Source organism: Tribolium castaneum, chromosome 2, assembly GCF_031307605.1.
Source record: "Tribolium castaneum strain GA2 chromosome 2, icTriCast1.1, whole genome shotgun sequence".
NCBI classification, from domain to species: Eukaryota; Metazoa; Arthropoda; class Insecta; order Coleoptera; family Tenebrionidae; genus Tribolium; species Tribolium castaneum.
In genome coordinates this window covers 23,694,095-23,715,628 of record NC_087395.1, presented here as the reverse complement: position 1 = coordinate 23,715,628, position 21,534 = coordinate 23,694,095, and the positions used below count along the sequence as shown (strand labels likewise).

Genomic DNA, 21,534 nt, shown 5'->3' with positions numbered 1-21,534 from the left:
CGAGAGACAACTGCTTATCTTCCCAGAAGCGCGAAGAAAATGTTTATTTCCAAAATCGCGTGTCACGAAAACATGCACTTTCTCGAGAAAAATACAACTGGGGCTTAGATCATTGACGTCAACCGGAAATGTGGTTATCGAACTGGAAGTACGGTTTGACGATAATCGGGGCTTATTTTCGGACAGAAGGTTGTGTAAAGCGTGTCACGAGTCATTATTTGATCGATTGATTTTACAAACAATCGTATTTCCCCGACTATTATAGGTCAATGTCTTGCAGGTGGAGCGTCCGACTTTTTACAACTTCGGAAAAACGGCGGGGTTTTAGAAGCGAGCGGGGAATTTCAAACATTTTTATTTTTAAATTGTGAATTCCACTCGATTTATTTGAGAAGCGACCCACAAGACGTAAAATTAATAAATAATAAAGCAATAATTTGTAGCCGCTGAATTAATTAATTATCAAATATTAAAATTAGTTGACCTTAAGTATGCTAAATACAATGATTTATTAGACTTAACGTTTGCGAAAGTAGTAGTTCTAGGCGTAGTTAAACCGATTAAGGGTAAAAACATATTATAATCATTTATTCAACTCTAATGAAGATGATTTTATTTATATTGGACAAAAAAGTTTTGGCAAAACTAACGTAACCTAATGTTTATTTAAAGAATTTAATATTTTATTCGACACTTTTGCAAGATAAAGCGCGCTTTTGTTGTATTATTTTATTATTAGGTATTATACCAACTTTACCGAAACTATCCAACAAGAAAACACGATTACGGCCCTTTATACATATGTACAGTCGAACAAAGTGAAAATGACGCTTTAATAAACAAGTGACTGCTGAAGATTGCAAACTAGACGTACTTTCAAGATAAATTCCTTTAGAAGATCAGGAAAGTAAGGAATTTTTATTTTTATTCATCAATGTTTGAAAATTATAAATGTAATTCGTTTCGTTGTAAACTTAAAAAAACCCTTGAGTTGTTTCTACATAAGCGCACATAAGTCGAAACTATTTAATAATATTTAGTTCTGAATAATTTCATTTGAAAAGCTTTAGAAAACAAAAATAGGAAAGTTATAAATTTTTATAAATATTATTGTTTCACATAAAATCAAGGAAAGCCTTTTGTACAAAAATTATGACAGTTTCATCTTATTAATGCCTAATTTCCTTTAAGAAATGGTTTTGTCAAATTGTTAATTATTTAAAAACTAATTAATTTAAATTAGCAAAAATAAATGTTATAGCAGAACTAAAAAAGTTTACCACTCCAATCAGGCGTCATTTTCACTTTGTTCGACTGTACGTTGTATGAACTCACCAAAAATAATATCAAACCAATGCCTAAAATCTTTGGAAATGCCTTAATTTTTAGATATCCAAAAAACATGATAAACCACCAAAAATACCACAAAAACTAAAAAAAAACTGCCGGTTACTAAATCTTTTAAAATAGCTTTTAAAAAAACTGAGTAGGTGACAAAAAATGAACGCTACGCAACGAAATTTTTGGTGGAAATTTTTTTTCGTTCATCCTTTTGATTAAACTATTATTCTAATAGTAAGATTTAGAACCGGTTAACAGAAAGCAAATTAAAATTTAATTCAGAATTAAACTAATTCGAATCAAATGGCTATTTAGTTTGCATTGACAACAAAAATTGTATGACACACGTGATAAAAAAACAAATTCACCCAAAAAAATAACTAAACTTTTTTTATTGTTCCTCTCTATTCTTTAAAAAATATAGAAAATATGTCAGTGACTTAAAAAAATTCCTTAGCAGCAATTCCTTAAACATTTTAATTAATTGCCTATCGCCTAGAATATTAATTAATTTTTTTACTCGACTAGAAATATTTACACCCTGTACATTGTATATCCAACAAAGTCACGAAATTTTATATTTAAAATCCATGTAGTAAAACGTAACAATTTTTACGCAACGTGTTTTAAAACAAGTACCAGCCATGATTGGCATTAATTAATTAAATAATCGTAAACATACCTTTTTACAGCAGACTAGGGCACAGAGAACAAAGAAATCGCTCAAATATCAACTAAATAATGCCTGAAAACTCTACAAAAAATTGAATTTTACTTCTTCAATTGAAAAAAACATGAAAAAAATTGTTAAAAGTAACAATAATGTGGACCTAATTAGCGTGAAAACACATTTTTTCTGAAAAATCTTTGCAAGTTTGTAATTTTATCCAACATTTTTGTTGAAATATTTAATTCAGCATTAGCATACAGCCCTTGATGGCCACTAAATACGTTCATTGTTTTTCTATTTCATAAAGTTACGAAATTTTTCATTTAAAGTCCATGTAGCAAAACGTAACAATTATTTTTACGCAACGTATTGTTTCATTTTAAACAAATACGAGCCGTGATTGGCATGAATTAATCAATTAATCGAAATATGTATATCAAGATTCAACTTAAAACTATTAAAGAAGAAATAAAAAATCGTCAAAAACAGCCAAACAATGACAAGAATTCCACAAAATTTGAAAACATAAAAAAATGGTTAAAATGACTAAAAAATTAATTGTCCAATGAAAACGTCAACGTAACGAAAATTTTTGTTTTGTAAAAAATCTTCATTAAACTTATCAATTGAGTAACTAGTTTGAATAAAATAAGTTAAAATCTAGCAAATGAAATAATTACACGGCAAACAGCCGTTGAAGACAGAAAAAACTATGTCGTCAGTATTAATTAAACAAATAGTTGAAGCGTAAATTTGTGTAATTACAGCCGTCGCTTAATTTACCACAACTCTGTCAATATTAAATTAAATTAGATTAGCAACAATTTTAACTGCAACAACAATTAAGTCGAATTTTTTCATCAAGAAAAATGACGGATGTCTCGCTTATTACCAACTGCAAAACCTGCCTATCTGGCATTTATAAGATATTTGCTTAAATTAAAACCTAATTGACGTCACTCGCCGCCGACTCGCTTAAAATAAATAAAACAAAAATCGAACATAGTTGTAAAAACAACAATTTTCGCCGAGTTACCTTGCCAACAACTAGCGTAAATATTTCCAATAAAATTATCACGAAAATAAACAAACAAAAGTGAAAACCGCCAACCCCTCACCTTGAAACCGCTCCCGGAAAACGCCAACAGGGACAGCACGTGATCCATCCTTTCCCGCACACAACATTCACGCTCTTGGACGCACCATCACCATCAACGCGGCGAAGACCCGAACGAATGGGCGGCCGCTGGGGGCGGTTACCACCTCCCGGAGTCAGCGGACATTTCGCGCGGTTTCCGGGTGCAAAAATCGTGAAAATCGCACTCCGACGATGGTTTTTTTAACGTTATGCAACATGACTGAAATTCAGAAACTGCTTGCTTGGCTAGGTGGAAACGTGAGCCACTGGCATCCATTGACGTCAATGCAAAGCTTTCTCTCTCTGTGATACGATGACTCGTTGGTTAGGGCGTCCCAATTATACGCGAAACGGTGGAAATTATTCCTCACTGATGGAGCGTCACGGTACGGCGAAAACAATACACTGCCGCATCAGTTGGAGAATAAATATTTGGAGGATGTGTGTACTATAAATAATATTTGAACAAGGAATGTTTACGAAAATTCGAACATGTGGTGCTATTTCGCGCTAGCAATAAAGCAGTAGCGATTTTTTTTATTATTTCCGGTGTTCTGGATTCTTTCCGCGCGAAATTTGCAGTCCGGGAATCCGGTTAAATCCGGTCAAGTCCGGTATTGTTTCTATTATTTTCGGTAAAAGAGAACGTGATTTATGGTTTAGTTTAAAAACTCTATTTATAAAGAAAGTAAAATTTCCATAAATGCCATAAACTGTATCAAAACAAAGAAACTATAAACTTAAATTGCATTTTTTTTTAAAACATTTTACTAAAAGAATGTTTCAACACCTGCCAGATAATTAGAGTATTAGAATGAAGATTGATTTTTTGAGTTGATTGAACAAGATTAAGCAATTAACGATCTTCAAAAGCGATCTTGGAATTTTATAGAAAAAAAAACAAGATATTTAGATCAAAAGATAAAAGGTCAGAGAATTAATAAACTTAAAATTTAAAATGAGCCAAAGTCTTAATTGAATTGAGAGAAAAAAACACTAGGAAACAGATATTTGAAGGTTTTTTTTCATGAAAAAGCAAAAAGAAGAAAACATGAATTAAAAGAAAGTAAAGATCTTTCAAAATGTTTGTGCAAAACAACAAAATCCGGTTAAATCCGGTGTGTTTTTTTATCACTTTTGGTTATAAAAGTGCGTAATTTATTATTTAAGTACTTTAAAAATCCTATAAAGAAAGTACAAATTTGCATAACGGCAATAAACTTTGTCAATATTTAAAGAAAAGTTGTAAAAAAAAAACTACGAACTGAAGAATCAAGAAATAAACACAATCTTAAAAAAAAAGCAATTGACAAACTCACATTATTTAGAGAAATGTTCTAAAAGAAAATAGGCCTATTCACATCAAAATAACATTAAATTTTAGGATTACAAAATTAGAGAGGAATTTAAGGGAAAAAGAACTTAAAAAACTCTGGAAAACACAAGACAATACATGTTTTGAAAAATTTGAATGAAGTAAATTATGGTTAGAATCTATAATGATTTTAAAAAGTTAAAAGAAAAACACACGAATTAAAGAAACTAAAAACACTTCCTAAAAAATTTAAGAAAAATTGTTAATAATTTCACAAAGCCAAAAGAACACGTAAATTAAAAGCGAGAATAAAGATCTTCCGAAACGTTTGCGCAAAACATAAAAAGTACATAATTGTAATAATAGGCTTTTTATAAGTTATGACTTGAATCCGGTTAAATCCAGTGTGTTTTTTATTATTTATAAAAAAATTATAAAGTACTTTAAAAACTCTATAAAGAAAGTTTAAATTTACATAACGGCCATAAATTTTGTTAATATTTAAATAAAACAAAACTATAAACTGAAAAGTCAAAAAATACACAATAATCTTCAGAAAATAAAATTGACAAACTCATTTTATTAAAAAAAAACTGTTCTAACCTGATACATAAAAAGACAATAAAAATCTGTCAATCTAAATTCCACAGCAAGAGTTGATCTAAAGACTTTTTGAATTTTTGATTGTGTTACGCTTTTTGGCACTGATTTATTTACGATTTAGAATTGAAACGCCACACATTAAATAAACCATAACAAAACGCCTCGTGATTAAACATTTACCTGCGCTGATAAGCGATAAAGTGGCTCAAAGGATTAGAAGCAATAACAAAAAATTAAACATTTCGCGAAGCTCATCCACAAAAATAAATATTTTCAGCGAAACATCAATTTCGATTTTAATACATCCGTTGACTTTTTAACAACGTGCGTAAATAGCTCGGAAGTACTTAACCTAAATTTAGTTTTTCGTTAGTTTACAAAATTAATTAAATCGTCCGAATCCTTGTTTACTTTCGAATAAACTTTATTATACACAAAACCAATCTAAACAGATGTTTAACATTCGGCAAAACGGTACACATCGTGAGTCAAAACTATGACATACCATAAAAAAATCATCATTGTCGTCAGTCGATTAGATAAAAGACACTTTATTTATTACAATTCGGTTACAAAATCGGTTTTTTCCCACATACACATACGAGGAATTGACGTGTAAAAACCCTCAAAATATGAATTATCGACACATTTAACTATTTATAGAACTGGAGTACGTCAAAGAGCGCGTATGACCCCAGCAATAAACAAATAATTGGATACGAGGACAAGGATTTGAATTGGGCGCCAATTGGCAGCGCCCTCTGGTAACAAAAACCCGAACAATGCGTTCAAATTTGATTGATTGACTTGACGTCAATTCGAGTCAACGCACGACTTGGAATACGCGCTATCAGTCGTGACGTCACCTCCCCACTCTTATTACGGTAGGTCAGTTGCTCAAAGCTAAACAACCAGTCTTTTACATGTGGTGTAATACGTTTTTCGGTTTTTTGGTTGTGTTTGTGCGTTAATAACGTGTCAAATAGCTGCAGCGGGTGTAATTTGTGCCACTAGAGACTTTAATTTAATTTAGAAGTGACTTTTTGTGAAAATACGAACTTTATAAAAGAATACAGGGAACCACGTTGTCGGTGAGAAAGTGAGTAAGCTTTAATTATACTTTGAGAAACTATTATATTTATGCATTTTAGTGGCAGAAAAGCACATTGTTAAGTTTCACTTTATTGCGAAATTTTTTGGGGACGGTAATCGCTTTTTAGTTCGGGGAGAAAATGCTTTTACCAGCGGTCACGTCACCAAATTTAGGTTTGATGGCACAGTACAACCGATGAGAATTTCTGCAGAAGTTCTACCGAGCATGAAAAAGCTAAATTATACTGTGGAGGTTTGTATTTATTTAACTGTTAGACATTTCTTCTACAAAGTGTGTTTTAGATTTCATATGACCTAGAAGAAGGGGTTAAGACGGCACATTGTACCTGCCCAAGGGGCAACGTGGCTTGCCATCATATGGCTGCAGCATTATATTATGCTCATTATAATGTAAGTGCTACTGACATTGAGTGTCAGTGGAGTGCCCCATCAAAAACAACACCACAAACAGAAGTCATTAAGTTAGCTGATGTTTACAAGCCGAAATTATCAAACTATACGGCACTGTCTAGGTCCTCTACTGAGGACGAAATTATTCAGTTCCGTGCCGAAATAGGCGTCACGAATGTGGTGGGCTTCACTTGGCTCCTAAGACCAGAAGCAAGTGAAGAAGCCAGAAAAATTATTGCAGATATCGAAGAAATTCTACAAAGCTTAGAATACGTGCAGGCCATAGACAAACAAAAGTTTCTTTTGGAGAAGTGCAGAATAGATGAGGCACGCATTAAACTGGTTGAGGCGTGCACTCGGGGCCAACATGTTAACGAAAATTGGCATGTAGCAAGGAAACATCGTTTAACGGCCAGCAGGTTTGGCATGGTACTATCTGCTTGCAGTAGACGAAGATTCCCACCCTCTTTATTTAAAAATTTGGCGGAAGGCTATTCGCTTGACAGGGTTGCTGCTGTGCAGTGGGGTAAGACCCACGAGAAGACAGCGCTCAGAGAATTTGAAGAAGCGACGAATCTTAAAGTCCAAGAGACGGGATTTTGGTAGGTCGAAAATAATTAACACGTATAACTTAGATGAATAATGTAATATTACTTTTTTTTGTAGGTTGGAAGAATCAGGCTTTTTGGGAGCAAGTCCTGATGGATTAGTGGAAGAAGATGGGATTCTCGAAATTAAATGCCCATATAAATATAGGGACACTGACAGTTTGTCTGAAGCCCTGAAGGATAAAAAATATTTTTATTGGAGGGATGAAAATGAGGACATTAATCTTAACAGCAATCACAATTATTACCACCAAGTACAGGGGCAAATGCACATCACTGGTCGAAGTATCTGCTACTTTGTCGTGTGGACACCAAAGTGCACAGAGATATTTCAAATTGAAAAAGATCCGGGGTGGTCAGAAAATATCAATATTTTAAAAGAATTTTATCTTGACCAATATATTTCCTTTATTTCACAATAATAAACTGTATATAAATAGATGGTTTTTATTTTACATTATTTTAATCATCACAATCCTGAAACAATTCTGCTACCTCTTTAATTAATGGAAATTGGAGGTTTGTTAAAGCGGCAGTCGCTTTAAAAACAATATCTCCATAGTGGCACAAAGACTCTGGCAAAAAATTTAAAATATGATAACATTTTAATCGGCGTATTGCCCTTTCGACGTGTATTCTTGCACGTGCAATATTTTCGGTACACTTAACTTGCTCTGGTGTAAATTGGACATTTGATAAAAAAGGTGGAATATTCAAAGTGACCCCTGGTGGCAGAATATTTTGGATCAAAAATCCCTTATCGGCTAAAATCATATCTCCAGTTTTTAACATGTCGATTATTCCACAATTTAAAACAACTTTTTGATCAGAAGTTGATCCCACGTATAAATCACTTACAAATGTGATGACACCATTGGGTGCAACTCCAATTAGCCCTTTGAAAGTATTATGATGTTTGTAAGTACTATATGTTAATTTCTGTGTTGACATAGACTTACGTGATACCACAGTGAAAATTTCGGTACAATCTAGAACTGCTCTACAATTAGTAAAATTGCTAAAACATGTTGGCAAGCAAGATTTATTTTTTTCGCGCGAAGGCATTGTCGTCATAAACTGTTTATATAAAATTTCATATATTACATGGACAAATGTTAAAATAATATTAGAAACTGTGCTTTGGGCAACCCCAAAGCGTTGCGCCAAATCAAGTTGAGGGAAATTGAGTCGTAATTTTACTAGGGTTAAAAAGAGTTGGTCAATTCTAGTTAACTTTTGGACTGTCCATTTGTGGTAATATTTTATGTCCAACTTTTCGATTAAGTGAAACAATGCTTCGAAAATCTGGCTATTGGGAAGACCGGTATATAAAACAATGAGTTTGTCATTTCCTTGAACATTTTCATAGCAAAATCGTACTGTCAGATATTGTATTTTTGCTTTAAGTTCAGCATTTTCCTTTTTGAGAAAATACATTTCTGCTTCAAGAGCCGCATGTGACACCAAGGGTGCTTGCACACCCATAGATTCTAACGGAGCATCTTGAATTATATCTGCTGGTGCTGCAACTACGGCTGTAGACGTCGATGGCACTTCCTCTAAATTCATTGTCGATGGTACTGTTTCTTCCGGTATATCAACACTATTCAAATGATCAAATTGTAAATCAATTTAAAACTAGGATTCACTTTTTACCTTAATGATTCAGCGGAACTAGAACAAGAAGGGAGTCCTTGTTTTTTCATCTTTTTTTTTTCTGGAGATTCCACTTGAAAATAGGCTCTTTTTGCGATATTGTGCAAAAATAATTCAGGACCATTTTCCTTTCTTCCATCCCGAAAATGGCAGCTGCAAACGTAGGCTCCTGGTCCGGGTTCTACATCTCTTCTACATTTAACAATGAAACAAGCAATTAAAAATTAATATCAAAACATCTATTAAAAATTACCTCAACAATTTTTTCCATAGTGCTCGTTCTTTTCCCGACTTAGGAAAACTAAAAAAATGGCATTTATCGCGAGTACTATAGTGTTTGCAATCTGGAGCCCAACACATTCCCATAGTTGTGATGTAAAAACCTACTACACATGAACTATCAAAGTATCGCAACAAAATATTATTCACAAATCATACCTAATGATGTACCACAAAAATGAGATAATGTCTTGGAAAAACAGAATTTTAAAAATTCAAGAACACGAAGATATGGAGAACGATCGGAAAAAACACGATAACAAAAGACACTCACGAAAGAAGCACAGAACTCACAACCCGTACTACTTTCAACCATGTATGTGCCTGAACCCTCTACCCTCGTATACCTGCTATTCATCCCTCGTGATGGGGGAGGGGGACAGAAAACAACCCGTTTATTGGGGTTGCGCCGGTTGCACCCCATGAATTCGTCATTCAGAAGAAATCCAATGTCATTAGTGTGGCAAACCATTTTTCCCTCAGTTTTAAAAGGCCACATAATAATTTACATCAATATGATGTCCAAATTAAGAAAAACTGAATTTTGAAGTTTGAAAAAAGTTAGGTTAGAAAAGGATTTATGTGTTCAACTTACAGAAATATTAGCTCAGTTGCTAAAATCTTTAAGAAACGACATTGCATTTTTCATAGCTATCATTTCTCTGTAAAAGTAATGTTCCTACACTTCTAGCATTAAAGAAATACGAAAAACTTTTAAATGCCCATAAGAAAAGCATTGAAAATGGCGATTGTTTAGCTTTAAGGTGCTGACCTACCTCAAATGTCTACGTCACACTGATAGCGCGTATACGCGCTATCAGTGTGACGTAGACATTTGAGGTAGGTCAGCACCTTAAAGCTAAACAATCGCCATTTTCAATGCTTTTCTTATGGGCATTTAAAAGTTTTTCGTATTTCTTTAATGCTAGAAGTGTAGGAACATTACTTTTACAGAGAAATGATAGCTATGAAAAATGCAATGTCGTTTCTTAAAGATTTTAGCAACTGAGCTAATATTTCTGTAAGTTGAACACATAAATCCTTTTCTAACCTAACTTTTTTCAAACTTCAAAATTCAGTTTTTCTTAATTTGGACATCATATTGATGTAAATTATTATGTGGCCTTTTAAAACTGAGGGAAAAATGGTTTGCCACACTAATGACATTGGATTTCTTCTGAATGACGAATTCATGGGGTGCAACCGGCGCAACCCCAATAAACGGGTTGTTTTCTGTCCCCCTCCCCCATCACGAGGGATGAATAGCAGGTATACGAGGGTAGAGGGTTCAGGCACATACATGGTTGAAAGTAGTACGGGTTGTGAGTTCTGTGCTTCTTTCGTGAGTGTCTTTTGTTATCGTGTTTTTTCCGATCGTTCTCCATATCTTCGTGTTCTTGAATTTTTAAAATTCTGTTTTTCCAAGACATTATCTCATTTTTGTGGTACATCATTAGGTATGATTTGTGAATAATATTTTGTTGCGATACTTTGATAGTTCATGTGTAGTAGGTTTTTACATCACAACTATGGGAATGTGTTGGGCTCCAGATTGCAAACACTATAGTACTCGCGATAAATGCCATTTTTTTAGTTTTCCTAAGTCGGGAAAAGAACGAGCACTATGGAAAAAATTGTTGAGGTAATTTTTAATAGATGTTTTGATATTAATTTTTAATTGCTTGTTTCATTGTTAAATGTAGAAGAGATGTAGAACCCGGACCAGGAGCCTACGTTTGCAGCTGCCATTTTCGGGATGGAAGAAAGGAAAATGGTCCTGAATTATTTTTGCACAATATCGCAAAAAGAGCCTATTTTCAAGTGGAATCTCCAGAAAAAAAAAAGATGAAAAAACAAGGACTCCCTTCTTGTTCTAGTTCCGCTGAATCATTAAGGTAAAAAGTGAATCCTAGTTTTAAATTGATTTACAATTTGATCATTTGAATAGTGTTGATATACCGGAAGAAACAGTACCATCGACAATGAATTTAGAGGAAGTGCCATCGACGTCTACAGCCGTAGTTGCAGCACCAGCAGATATAATTCAAGATGCTCCGTTAGAATCTATGGGTGTGCAAGCACCCTTGGTGTCACATGCGGCTCTTGAAGCAGAAATGTATTTTCTCAAAAAGGAAAATGCTGAACTTAAAGCAAAAATACAATATCTGACAGTACGATTTTGCTATGAAAATGTTCAAGGAAATGACAAACTCATTGTTTTATATACCGGTCTTCCCAATAGCCAGATTTTCGAAGCATTGTTTCACTTAATCGAAAAGTTGGACATAAAATATTACCACAAATGGACAGTCCAAAAGTTAACTAGAATTGACCAACTCTTTTTAACCCTAGTAAAATTACGACTCAATTTCCCTCAACTTGATTTGGCGCAACGCTTTGGGGTTGCCCAAAGCACAGTTTCTAATATTATTTTAACATTTGTCCATGTAATATATGAAATTTTATATAAACAGTTTATGACGACAATGCCTTCGCGCGAAAAAAATAAATCTTGCTTGCCAACATGTTTTAGCAATTTTACTAATTGTAGAGCAGTTCTAGATTGTACCGAAATTTTCACTGTGGTATCACGTAAGTCTATGTCAACACAGAAATTAACATATAGTACTTACAAACATCATAATACTTTCAAAGGGCTAATTGGAGTTGCACCCAATGGTGTCATCACATTTGTAAGTGATTTATACGTGGGATCAACTTCTGATCAAAAAGTTGTTTTAAATTGTGGAATAATCGACATGTTAAAAACTGGAGATATGATTTTAGCCGATAAGGGATTTTTGATCCAAAATATTCTGCCACCAGGGGTCACTTTGAATATTCCACCTTTTTTATCAAATGTCCAATTTACACCAGAGCAAGTTAAGTGTACCGAAAATATTGCACGTGCAAGAATACACGTCGAAAGGGCAATACGCCGATTAAAATGTTATCATATTTTAAATTTTTTGCCAGAGTCTTTGTGCCACTATGGAGATATTGTTTTTAAAGCGACTGCCGCTTTAACAAACCTCCAATTTCCATTAATTAAAGAGGTAGCAGAATTGTTTCAGGATTGTGATGATTAAAATAATGTAAAATAAAAACCATCTATTTATATACAGTTTATTATTGTGAAATAAAGGAAATATATTGGTCAAGATAAAATTCTTTTAAAATATTGATATTTTCTGACCACCCCGGATCTTTTTCAATTTGAAATATCTCTGTGCACTTTGGTGTCCACACGACAAAGTAGCAGATACTTCGACCAGTGATGTGCATTTGCCCCTGTACTTGGTGGTAATAATTGTGATTGCTGTTAAGATTAATGTCCTCATTTTCATCCCTCCAATAAAAATATTTTTTATCCTTCAGGGCTTCAGACAAACTGTCAGTGTCCCTATATTTATATGGGCATTTAATTTCGAGAATCCCATCTTCTTCCACTAATCCATCAGGACTTGCTCCCAAAAAGCCTGATTCTTCCAACCTACAAAAAAAAGTAATATTACATTATTCATCTAAGTTATACGTGTTAATTATTTTCGACCTACCAAAATCCCGTCTCTTGGACTTTAAGATTCGTCGCTTCTTCAAATTCTCTGAGCGCTGTCTTCTCGTGGGTCTTACCCCACTGCACAGCAGCAACCCTGTCAAGCGAATAGCCTTCCGCCAAATTTTTAAATAAAGAGGGTGGGAATCTTCGTCTACTGCAAGCAGATAGTACCATGCCAAACCTGCTGGCCGTTAAACGATGTTTCCTTGCTACATGCCAATTTTCGTTAACATGTTGGCCCCGAGTGCACGCCTCAACCAGTTTAATGCGTGCCTCATCTATTCTGCACTTCTCCAAAAGAAACTTTTGTTTGTCTATGGCCTGCACGTATTCTAAGCTTTGTAGAATTTCTTCGATATCTGCAATAATTTTTCTGGCTTCTTCACTTGCTTCTGGTCTTAGGAGCCAAGTGAAGCCCACCACATTCGTGACGCCTATTTCGGCACGGAACTGAATAATTTCGTCCTCAGTAGAGGACCTAGACAGTGCCGTATAGTTTGATAATTTCGGCTTGTAAACATCAGCTAACTTAATGACTTCTGTTTGTGGTGTTGTTTTTGATGGGGCACTCCACTGACACTCAATGTCAGTAGCACTTACATTATAATGAGCATAATATAATGCTGCAGCCATATGATGGCAAGCCACGTTGCCCCTTGGGCAGGTACAATGTGCCGTCTTAACCCCTTCTTCTAGGTCATATGAAATCTAAAACACACTTTGTAGAAGAAATGTCTAACAGTTAAATAAATACAAACCTCCACAGTATAATTTAGCTTTTTCATGCTCGGTAGAACTTCTGCAGAAATTCTCATCGGTTGTACTGTGCCATCAAACCTAAATTTGGTGACGTGACCGCTGGTAAAAGCATTTTCTCCCCGAACTAAAAAGCGATTACCGTCCCCAAAAAATTTCGCAATAAAGTGAAACTTAACAATGTGCTTTTCTGCCACTAAAATGCATAAATATAATAGTTTCTCAAAGTATAATTAAAGCTTACTCACTTTCTCACCGACAACGTGGTTCCCTGTATTCTTTTATAAAGTTCGTATTTTCACAAAAAGTCACTTCTAAATTAAATTAAAGTCTCTAGTGGCACAAATTACACCCGCTGCAGCTATTTGACACGTTATTAACGCACAAACACAACCAAAAAACCGAAAAACGTATTACACCACATGTAAAAGACTGGTTGTTTAGCTTTGAGCAACTGACCTACCGTAATAAGAGTGGGGAGGTGACGTCACGACTGATAGCGCGTATAATTAAGTGGAGTCAAAAATTTTGAGGGAAAAAACCGTTCGATGGTTATTACCGGTTTGATCGAGTTCCGAAATTCGAAAAATTTTGCCAAAGATAAGAAGCGGTTTCCTCCGGTGCATTGGCGATGATTTCTTACCGAGCATTGCGCTCCGGAGGAGCGAGAGAGAGAAGAAAAAATGGTTTTGAAAAGTGTCACGTGACTCTCGATTGACGTCAATGATGACCTCCGAGTTCCTAACAGTTGGATATGGTCGGTTTCTGCTCCAAATCCGAAGACCTTCCACGACGCCTGATTTTATTAAACACACGCGAAGGAACGTCCACCAAAAAGACCAACAAATTCGACCGATGAGAGAATATAGTTTGAAGAGAAAAAATTCGATATTTGAGTCATGTCTGAAGCATACCGGAATTGAAACTGAACGTGAGTCAGTTAAGGTGTAATTAGTTTTTTTCGTCGGAAAAGCTAATTAAGTCATTCGAAAATTATGGGAGTGACACGTAATGGCCGCGGTTATGCAAAGGTGTGGAAATTGGAAGCCTTGGAGGAGAGAAAGATCGAGAGGAGTTACATCAGATTTTCAGGAAAATATGAAACTATCAATCACAAGGAATTGCAATTTTGTTTCATAGAAAAAAAACTGCAAAAAAATAAATACTGTCAACTCTTAGCCATAAAAACTTACTAAACTCTGGAAATTGGGGTTTCACATTACAAAACATAAGTCAATATTTTGAGATATTTCAAGGGTTTTTTTATTAAAAAATCCTTAATAATTTCAAAAGTCAACAGAACACATTCCGAAATGTGTGGTCAAGAAATTTTGTTTCATAAAAGATAAAGTGTAAAAAAATAAATACTGTAAATTCTAGACTGTCAGCTCTAAAAATTGGATCTTTAAACACCAGTTCTCGCATCTACACATGCAGAAGTTTCGATTAACCAAATTATCTCAAGTACAATTTTAAGTCAATAAATCCAAAAAATTTACCAAAAAATTACATGATGAATTCGAAACTAATTGGCAGTTTTAATCTAAAAAGTATGTCACTATTTACTAAGTATGTAAGTATTATCTACTTAAAAAATTTAATTAAATAAAATTAATGCTGGAAATTCTAGGCCATAATTTTTTCAGCCACAATTCAATTCTAAAAATCGTAGAAATTTCGATTTGAATTAAAAAAACACAAGTTCGATTTTTTTAAACTGACCTATTACATGAAATTAATTAAGAATTTTTTATAGTTTTTTGCAGAAATACACTAAAAATCATTAAATTTCGATTAATAAATATAGTATTTACCTATTTTTAATATTTTAAATTAGACAATTAATATTTATTATAATAAAGAATTGTAGAAAAATTCTGAAAAAATTCACAAGCGTAGTGAAATATAATTTAAATACAAACGCTCAATTTTGTGTCAATTTTAGTTTTTGAAATATTTTTGGCTTTACCAGACTCTCCTCTATAGACGCACATGGGACAGAAGCGTAAGTATCTTATTTTGAAATTCTTTTTTAAAAATCGAGTATTTCGCTGAACATTTCGTAAAATTATTAAATTTTTGCCTTACGAAACCATCGAAGGAAAAAATTAAATCTTACAAGTATTGACAAAATGGCAAATCAGACCGTATTCATTCGAAAATTATATTATATTCTTTTATTTTGTGAGCTGAAAACGACCTCAATTGGTCAGAAAATCACATTTTATTGCATTCGTGTGTTTTAGAACAGCTAGAAACGCAATTATTTCGCAAAATTTCGTTAAAAATAAGCTTAAAATTCACAAGATTACGTGGGAAATTATCTTCTTTTAAGAAACTCATCTTGTACATTTAAAATTACAAAAATAGTAAAAATTCATAAATTCAAAAAAATATTTGGCAATTTTAAATAGTTTAAAGAGTTTTAAATTTTCGAAATGCATGTATTAAAAAAAACCGCAATGTGAATTGTTTTTATTCAAATGGGTCATCCAAACGAGAGTAAAAAGTGGCCGCTTATCGTTTATGCATAAAAAACAATTAAATGTTGTTATTTACAGTTGTAACAGCCACAACAAATTCATTGAGCAATCGCACTACCTCTGATTATTGTTAGTGGCGCCATCATGCGACAAACCGTCCAACTACCAGCATTGTTAATCACAATTACAGTGCAATACCTAGTCGCACGTGCATTTACCTTTTTCTTAGCTTTAGTTCCGTTTTTCGATGAGCGCTTCTCACCGGAAAGAAACTGTAAAATAGAAAAATCAATTCTTTTATCACAAAATTTATTCAGAAAAAAAACGGTACAAAAATATCACATCACAGGCAATAATAGGTGAACGAAACGAATTATCTGCCTAACAGTCTAAAATTTTCAACGTCATTGTTATCAACATACAGTTCATTGCCTCCCCGGAGCCTCCCGATAACACTCCGGCAACAATCAAGCCGTACTAAAATTTCAAACAAGATAAAAAGACAAACGAGCGCAAACACGAAAACAACAAAGCTTCGCAACGTCGCAATCGAGCTCTCGATTTTCTCACTGTTATTTGCAATTTTCCGCTCGACGTATCGCTCCAGCTCGTCCTTTTTCACCCAAGTCGGGGTTTTCACGCTAGTTGTGACAATCAGAGTGGTACCCCTGGTTGAATACCCCGGTACTTCACTGCAGGCAATCCCGCGCACTCCCCTTGTGTGATTCCCCGGCGCTGCTTTGATCCTTGAATCGTTCAGTTCGCGAACAATTCGCTCCAGATCGTCGCAGAACCACGCATTTCCGTTCAAATCGATCAACTCAAGCCGGGGCAAGTGCCGCTTGATTTCGAAAACGTTCAACTGACTCAGAGAATTCAAGCTCAAATTTAAACCGCGCAAATTGCGAAACGTGAAATTGTAACTCGGGTCAAAATGGTCCAAGTTGTTCGCAGCCAAGTCCAGAAAATGCAAATGTGCCAAACCGTGCCATTTCTCCGGCTCCACATTCAACATGTTCCACGCCAAAGTCAAATTACTCAAACTTGTCAACGGGAGAAATAAATCGGGCGCAATTTTGCCAATTTCGTTGCGTTCCAAATTCAAATATTCCAATTTTGTGAGGTTGGCAAACGCCAAATTTTGCAATTTCTCGATTCGGTTATTCCCCAAATTCAGGATCTTCAGGCTTGCCAACTGGGAGAACACAAAATCGTCGATGACTTCGATGCGATTGTTGCTCAAGTCAAGCTTTTCCAAGCGTTCCAAGTCGGTGAAAATATTTTTTGCCAACTTTGTGATATTGTTACGGTCTAGGAGGAGCTCTTGGAGGCAAACAAGCGTCACAAAGGCCCCGTCTTCCACTTCTTTGATTTGTTTTCCGCTCAGTTTTAGCGAAATTATCGCTTGTGAATCATAAGTGACAAAAATATTTTTCGTGAGTTTGTTTATTGTGGTAAATGTGAACTGGACGTCACTGCCTTGCCAGCCCGCTCTGAGAACACTGAAAGGGATGCGATTTCCCTCATAGTGAATTATCGAATCGAAAAAACGCACTCGTGGTTCTGGAGGGATCGCACACTCGAGGGTTGTGCCCTCGTGGGACAAAAGTAGCACCAAAATAATTGAAAATAAGCAACGCATCTGCAAAAATCGATTTGGAATTGGCGTTAAATTGAACGATTTTACCTTGAGTTTTAGCGTCGGTGGTTTGGAAACAACTACGACATTTCGAGATTATCACAGTGACCAGAGTTCTGTTTGTTTTCTAATCGCGAAATTTGTAGAAATGTTCCAGCAATTAGAAGATTCAATAACAGATGGTGTTTACATGCAAATGCGAGTTATATTTAGATTTGTTTAATGGGAAAGTCAGATAACTTACTGAGCAGTGTAATGCTAGTCAGGCGCAAGGGAACAACTTCAAATACGGTTAAAAAACTAAATATTTTCAGTTGAAAAAATCCTCAATCCTCAAAAATCCTCATTTCAAGTGTAGGATGAAGTCCGAGCGGTCATAATTTTTTTTAATTTTATATTTTTAATTTAATGGTAGTTTGTTTTTTTTTTTTACTTTTCGTCATAGATTAGCATGTAGATAATTAGGGTAATTAGTCAGTAAAGTTCCGAAAAGACCCCGAGACTTTTATTTCGAGAAACATAAACACTTGAGCCTAATTTATTAGCTAGTCAGGGTGACAAGCAGACCACCCCAAGTCGACCGTGAGAAAGACGCCTTCGAATATGCAATTTTGCATATGAGTTTTTAGTTTTCACCCACACTTTAGAGGGGTAGTGTGAGCTAGAGTCAGTTCCAAGTTAGAGTGACTTAAAGTAATTGCTTAAGTGAATCAAGGTGAGTTATCACAGAGTAATCCCAGTTTGTTGGTGTGTGAGGTTTTTCAATCCAATAAGGTGTAGAGATTTATGATAATTACCATATCAACGGTAGGGTGAGTCGTTCAATCATTATTTTAATTGCTGCGGTGTTGATTTTATAATTGTTGATAACGTTCATCAGAAACCTGCGTGAGTATTGAGTACAATATCAAACTGAAGTTGAATTAATGCGCTATTCATCAGTTGATAGTTTATTTAATTGGTTGATACTAAAGTTGGTGATATTTGATGAGAATGATATTGAATTGAGAGTTGACGAACTATGAATAAGATTGAGTTGAGCCCCGACATGTCGAGCTAAACTTTGTTAGTCTGTCTATCCTTAATTAATCCACGGTTAAGCTTGAGGCGGGGCGGCGCTCGAAAATGCCCATTGCACGCCGAGATTAACCCAACAGGGGACGCTGGAGGGTCGCGGCGTCGCGAGGCCTCCAGGTCTGGTTTATGTTTATTTGTGGACGCGGGGGATCACTAGGCAGCCGCGTTCATTGCACCCCCAGGTCTAGGTTGCAGAATAGGTCGTGGGGAGAGCGCTGGAAGGTGATCATTGCACTTGCTCGTTGGTCCGTGAGACGGCTTCGGCTATGAGGTTAAGGGACTTGTTCACCACCTGCACTATGAAGAGGGCTTCCATTGCACGCTCAGGGCTATGTGTGATTAGCAGTTGAGCAGGTTAGCCAAAAAGGTGTTCATTGCACTGCCCGGAACCGCCCCTGAGATACGGCTGCGGCCATGAGGTTTATAGGGACTTGTTCACCACCTGCACTATGAAGAGGGCCTCCATTGCACGCTTAGGGCTATGTTTGATTAGCGGCTGAGCAGGTTGGCCAAAAAGGTGATCATTGCACTGCCCGGAACCGCCCCCTTTTTATGTTGGTCATAGGCGAGTACCATGAACATAATATCCATTGCACGCTTGGTGTTGAATGACCTGCGGGTCTCGAAGTAGACGCTGGACGGATATTACCGGGGTACTCATTGCACAACCTAAGACAAGTGGTGGATGACAAGGCAGCGTTGCCTATTGCACGTCAGAACCGCGAGGTGGTCTCTCGATTGCTGCTGATCCAGAGACAAGCGGGCTGGATGGTATCTATGAGCAAAGGGGTAACCCTTTGCCTGGTTTTCCCTATGCTCCTGGAGTCCTATTGACCAGGACTGCGACTGTTAACCTTTTGGACCCCTTGGACAGAGCTCAACCGATTCTATTCGAATTACATATTTTATTGATGGCAGATTTGCATAATTATTTTGGGTTAACGACTGTTACATTTATTGGTTCACAAATTGCGATTGTGGACGTCTCACTCTGATGGACTGGATTACTCACACCCCCATTTTATATTTTTCAGACGTTGTCTTAACTAAAATTGATGACCTGACCCCGACACCTCGGCACCAGCTCTCCTGACAGGATTATTTAAAGTGGTTGAGTACTTTCAAAGTTAGTAAGGTAGTGAGTTGCTAAAATTGCCGCCGGTCCAAAGATTTTCCTGATATTTGATAAGCATATGTTTGTAATTTGCGATAATTACGCTTCTGTACAAAAATCGGTTCATCAAAGGCCATTGTGATTGATTTTGCACGTGTTCAAATTAGCTGTTATTTTGCGTGTCAAAAATGGCCCTACACAATGAAATAATGCGTATTTTGGTGGGAATTCCGCGATATATTGTTCACAGGTCCAAAAATAAATCCGTAATTAGAATGCATAGTAGCCAACAATAAACATCTCCATTTGAGATTTGAGAAGAAACAATTCAGGGAATGGTCAACGTAAAAAAAGGTCAAGAGAATGTGTGACGCAAACGAATCAATTCCAATCGATTCAATTGAGATTCTAAATTGTTTCAACTCGAATTGACAATCCTACCGTTATGAGGCAGTCCAGAAGGGGAGCATTGTCTTGTTTCGCCGCCTCGCTGCTGTTTTTCTCATCCTGGAAAAACAAACATTTTTCAAATTCATTTCCAAAAAACGCGTCATTTGATTGTATTCAAATCACTTGTTTACATTTGAACAAAAGACGAGACGAGATCCTTGTTTGCCGCAAACGGATTAGAAAGGACAAAGCAAATATCAATTATTTCCACAAGACAAAAGTAGGATTTGCTTATCGCCACCATGTGTTCCACTCCAAAAAACAATTTACATGAGTTATTTACGAGCAAAGCGTGAAGTTTTACATTTTAACGACACATTGTTCCAGGACTGTTAAACTATTGCGTCTTTGCGGTGAAATTGAATTCGTGGATGAAGTTAATTTAATCAAATATTTTAACGAGTAAAAACCAAGGTTGGGCAAAAGTTGGCCACCGGCTAATGTCAATGTCGAATTGTCAAATTTTCACGGCCAACTGATCAAGTTGGCTTGACAATTTGTGATTCAGTTTTTGGCGTCAAATTTAAACAGACAACTTTTAAATTAACTTTCCATTAACAATATCACCTTGCTTATCGAAGTGGTACGTAATACATAAAATTTGTAGCAGGTCAATGCTAAAAAGCGTGTTACTTTTAAAACAATTTTGCACAAGTCCCAATTATCAGTAATTAATATTAAGTGTTGTGATGGCACCCAACTGACGTCATTTCCGGTGTACCAGATAACCAAGGAAAAAATCCGCAGACATAAACAGGGTTATGGTCGCCACCCTGTATATTCAAAATTTCGCCGAATTCACATAACTGATCATCTTTGGCAAACAAAACGTTACTTTTTGACTAACGAGGTGCGAAATAATGAAATAATTTGGAATTACATACCGAAGGTAATGTAAACACACTTCGAAAATAACTTGGCAAAAAACTGGTCTCTACCAACTTGACTAAAATAAATACCCGGAAAAGTCGGCACTTATTAAATTCAAATTAGCGCAAAAACACCCGGCTTTTATAAACAAAGCTGCCACATTGCACTGTTTTAATTAACGAGATGTTTATTATCTCTGGAAATGTGAGAAATCGCGTTATTTTCAAGTTTCCAGTAACAATTTCCCGAAATGTCATCTCGCACAGCCACCTGCACCGAGGGTGCAATGCACCCAATGTTTATCTAAACTTAACCTAACTTACGTCGGTCAAAGAGTTGAGGAAAAACGACGAGGAGTACGTCTGGGGCGGGAAATTCGTTGCAATTTCGGCCATGGGGGCACAAGTCACTAAAATTGCAGTCAAACCGTGTGAACACACATAAACAAACGCCGTCCCATCGCCAACCATGGG

General features: G+C 35.7%; 6 protein-coding genes across 13 annotated transcripts in view; 2 read left to right on the top strand and 4 right to left on the bottom strand.

The window, feature by feature from the left end:
* The window catches only part of IP3K1 (Inositol 1,4,5-triphosphate kinase 1), a 40,043-nt gene that overhangs the window by 17,240 nt on the left and 1,269 nt on the right, over positions 1-21,534 (bottom strand). Inside the window, exons 2-4 of one of the 5 annotated variants that reach the window (XM_064355084.1) lie at positions 21,385-21,528; positions 20,183-20,248; positions 16,130-16,183 (exon numbers count right to left, since the gene is read on the bottom strand). In XM_064355084.1, the coding sequence (XP_064211154.1) occupies positions 16,130-16,183; positions 20,183-20,248; positions 21,385-21,456 (192 nt within the window). In that variant the 5' untranslated portion in view covers positions 21,457-21,528. Of the gene's footprint in view, positions 1-3,129; positions 3,504-16,129; positions 16,184-20,182; positions 20,249-21,384; positions 21,529-21,534 lie in introns of those variants that run through there. The other 4 variants (XM_064355085.1, XM_967994.5, XM_064355086.1 and 1 more) reach the window with 4 other exon arrangements.
* LOC135265487 (uncharacterized) lies at positions 5,907-7,617 on the top strand. The gene is made up of 4 exons (XM_064355090.1): positions 5,907-6,166; positions 6,219-6,412; positions 6,463-7,172; positions 7,237-7,617. Coding segments are annotated over exons 1-4 (1,269 nt in total). The 5' UTR covers positions 5,907-6,165; the 3' UTR covers positions 7,601-7,617.
* On the bottom strand, positions 7,562-9,870 carry LOC135265274 (uncharacterized). Its single transcript, XM_064355082.1, has 5 exons — positions 9,273-9,870; positions 9,088-9,220; positions 8,835-9,026; positions 8,138-8,781; positions 7,562-8,074 (listed from the first exon to the last, which is right to left on the bottom strand). The coding sequence occupies exons 1-5, from the start codon at positions 9,610-9,612 to the stop codon at positions 7,641-7,643; spliced, it is 1,743 nt and encodes a 580-aa protein (XP_064211152.1). The 5' UTR covers positions 9,613-9,870; the 3' UTR covers positions 7,562-7,640.
* On the top strand, positions 9,965-12,281 carry LOC135265486 (uncharacterized). Of its 3 annotated transcripts, XM_064355083.1 has the most exons (6): positions 9,965-10,134; positions 10,193-10,570; positions 10,623-10,755; positions 10,817-11,008; positions 11,062-11,705; positions 11,769-12,281. In XM_064355083.1, exons 2-6 carry the CDS (start codon positions 10,231-10,233, stop codon positions 12,200-12,202), a joined length of 1,743 nt encoding a protein of 580 aa, XP_064211153.1. In that variant the 5' UTR covers positions 9,965-10,134; positions 10,193-10,230; the 3' UTR covers positions 12,203-12,281. The 3 variants fall into 3 exon arrangements, 1 of the variants encoding a protein (XP_064211153.1); XR_010333177.1 differs by having other exon boundaries at positions 9,967-10,134; positions 10,626-10,755; positions 11,062-12,281; XR_010333178.1 differs by having other exon boundaries at positions 9,971-10,134; positions 10,193-10,382; positions 10,626-10,755; positions 11,062-12,281.
* Positions 12,226-13,932, bottom strand: LOC107399149 (uncharacterized). Of its 2 annotated transcripts, XM_064355089.1 has the most exons (5): positions 13,677-13,932; positions 13,608-13,624; positions 13,431-13,555; positions 12,671-13,380; positions 12,226-12,606 (listed from the first exon to the last, which is right to left on the bottom strand). In XM_064355089.1, exons 3-5 carry the CDS (start codon positions 13,485-13,487, stop codon positions 12,243-12,245), a joined length of 1,131 nt encoding a protein of 376 aa, XP_064211159.1. In that variant the 5' UTR covers positions 13,488-13,555; positions 13,608-13,624; positions 13,677-13,932; the 3' UTR covers positions 12,226-12,242. The 2 variants fall into 2 exon arrangements, with proteins under 2 accessions (XP_064211159.1, XP_064211158.1); XM_064355088.1 differs by having other exon boundaries at positions 13,431-13,624.
* On the bottom strand, positions 16,204-17,737 carry LOC103313364 (TLR4 interactor with leucine rich repeats). The gene is made up of 2 exons (XM_008196417.3): positions 17,599-17,737; positions 16,204-17,553 (listed from the first exon to the last, which is right to left on the bottom strand). The coding sequence occupies exon 2, from the start codon at positions 17,551-17,553 to the stop codon at positions 16,285-16,287; it is 1,269 nt and encodes a 422-aa protein (XP_008194639.1). The 5' UTR covers positions 17,599-17,737; the 3' UTR covers positions 16,204-16,284.

Coding starts and splice junctions, on each gene's coding strand:
- LOC103313364 (XM_008196417.3), bottom strand. CDS start 17,553: ATGCGTTGCTTATTTTCAATTATTTTGGTGCTACTTTTGTCCCACGAG.
- LOC135265274 (XM_064355082.1), bottom strand. CDS start 9,612: ATGTGGCCTTTTAAAACTGAGGGAAAAATGGTTTGCCACACTAATGAC. Junction 9,221..9,272: donor TTTTTGTGGTACATCATTAG/GTATGATTTGTG, acceptor GTTCATGTGTAG/TAGGTTTTTACATCACAACT. Junction 8,782..8,834: donor AGTTCCGCTGAATCATTAAG/GTAAAAAGTGAA, acceptor TCATTTGAATAG/TGTTGATATACCGGAAGAAA.
- LOC135265487 (XM_064355090.1), top strand. Junction 6,413..6,462: donor AGCTAAATTATACTGTGGAG/GTTTGTATTTAT, acceptor AGTGTGTTTTAG/ATTTCATATGACCTAGAAGA. Junction 7,173..7,236: donor GTCCAAGAGACGGGATTTTG/GTAGGTCGAAAA, acceptor TTTTTTTTGTAG/GTTGGAAGAATCAGGCTTTT.
- LOC107399149 (XM_064355088.1), bottom strand. Junction 13,381..13,430: donor AGCTAAATTATACTGTGGAG/GTTTGTATTTAT, acceptor AGTGTGTTTTAG/ATTTCATATGACCTAGAAGA. Junction 12,607..12,670: donor GTCCAAGAGACGGGATTTTG/GTAGGTCGAAAA, acceptor TTTTTTTTGTAG/GTTGGAAGAATCAGGCTTTT.
- LOC135265486 (XM_064355083.1), top strand. CDS start 10,231: ATGTGGCCTTTTAAAACTGAGGGAAAAATGGTTTGCCACACTAATGAC. Junction 10,571..10,622: donor TTTTTGTGGTACATCATTAG/GTATGATTTGTG, acceptor GTTCATGTGTAG/TAGGTTTTTACATCACAACT. Junction 10,756..10,816: donor CTATGGAAAAAATTGTTGAG/GTAATTTTTAAT, acceptor TGTTAAATGTAG/AAGAGATGTAGAACCCGGAC.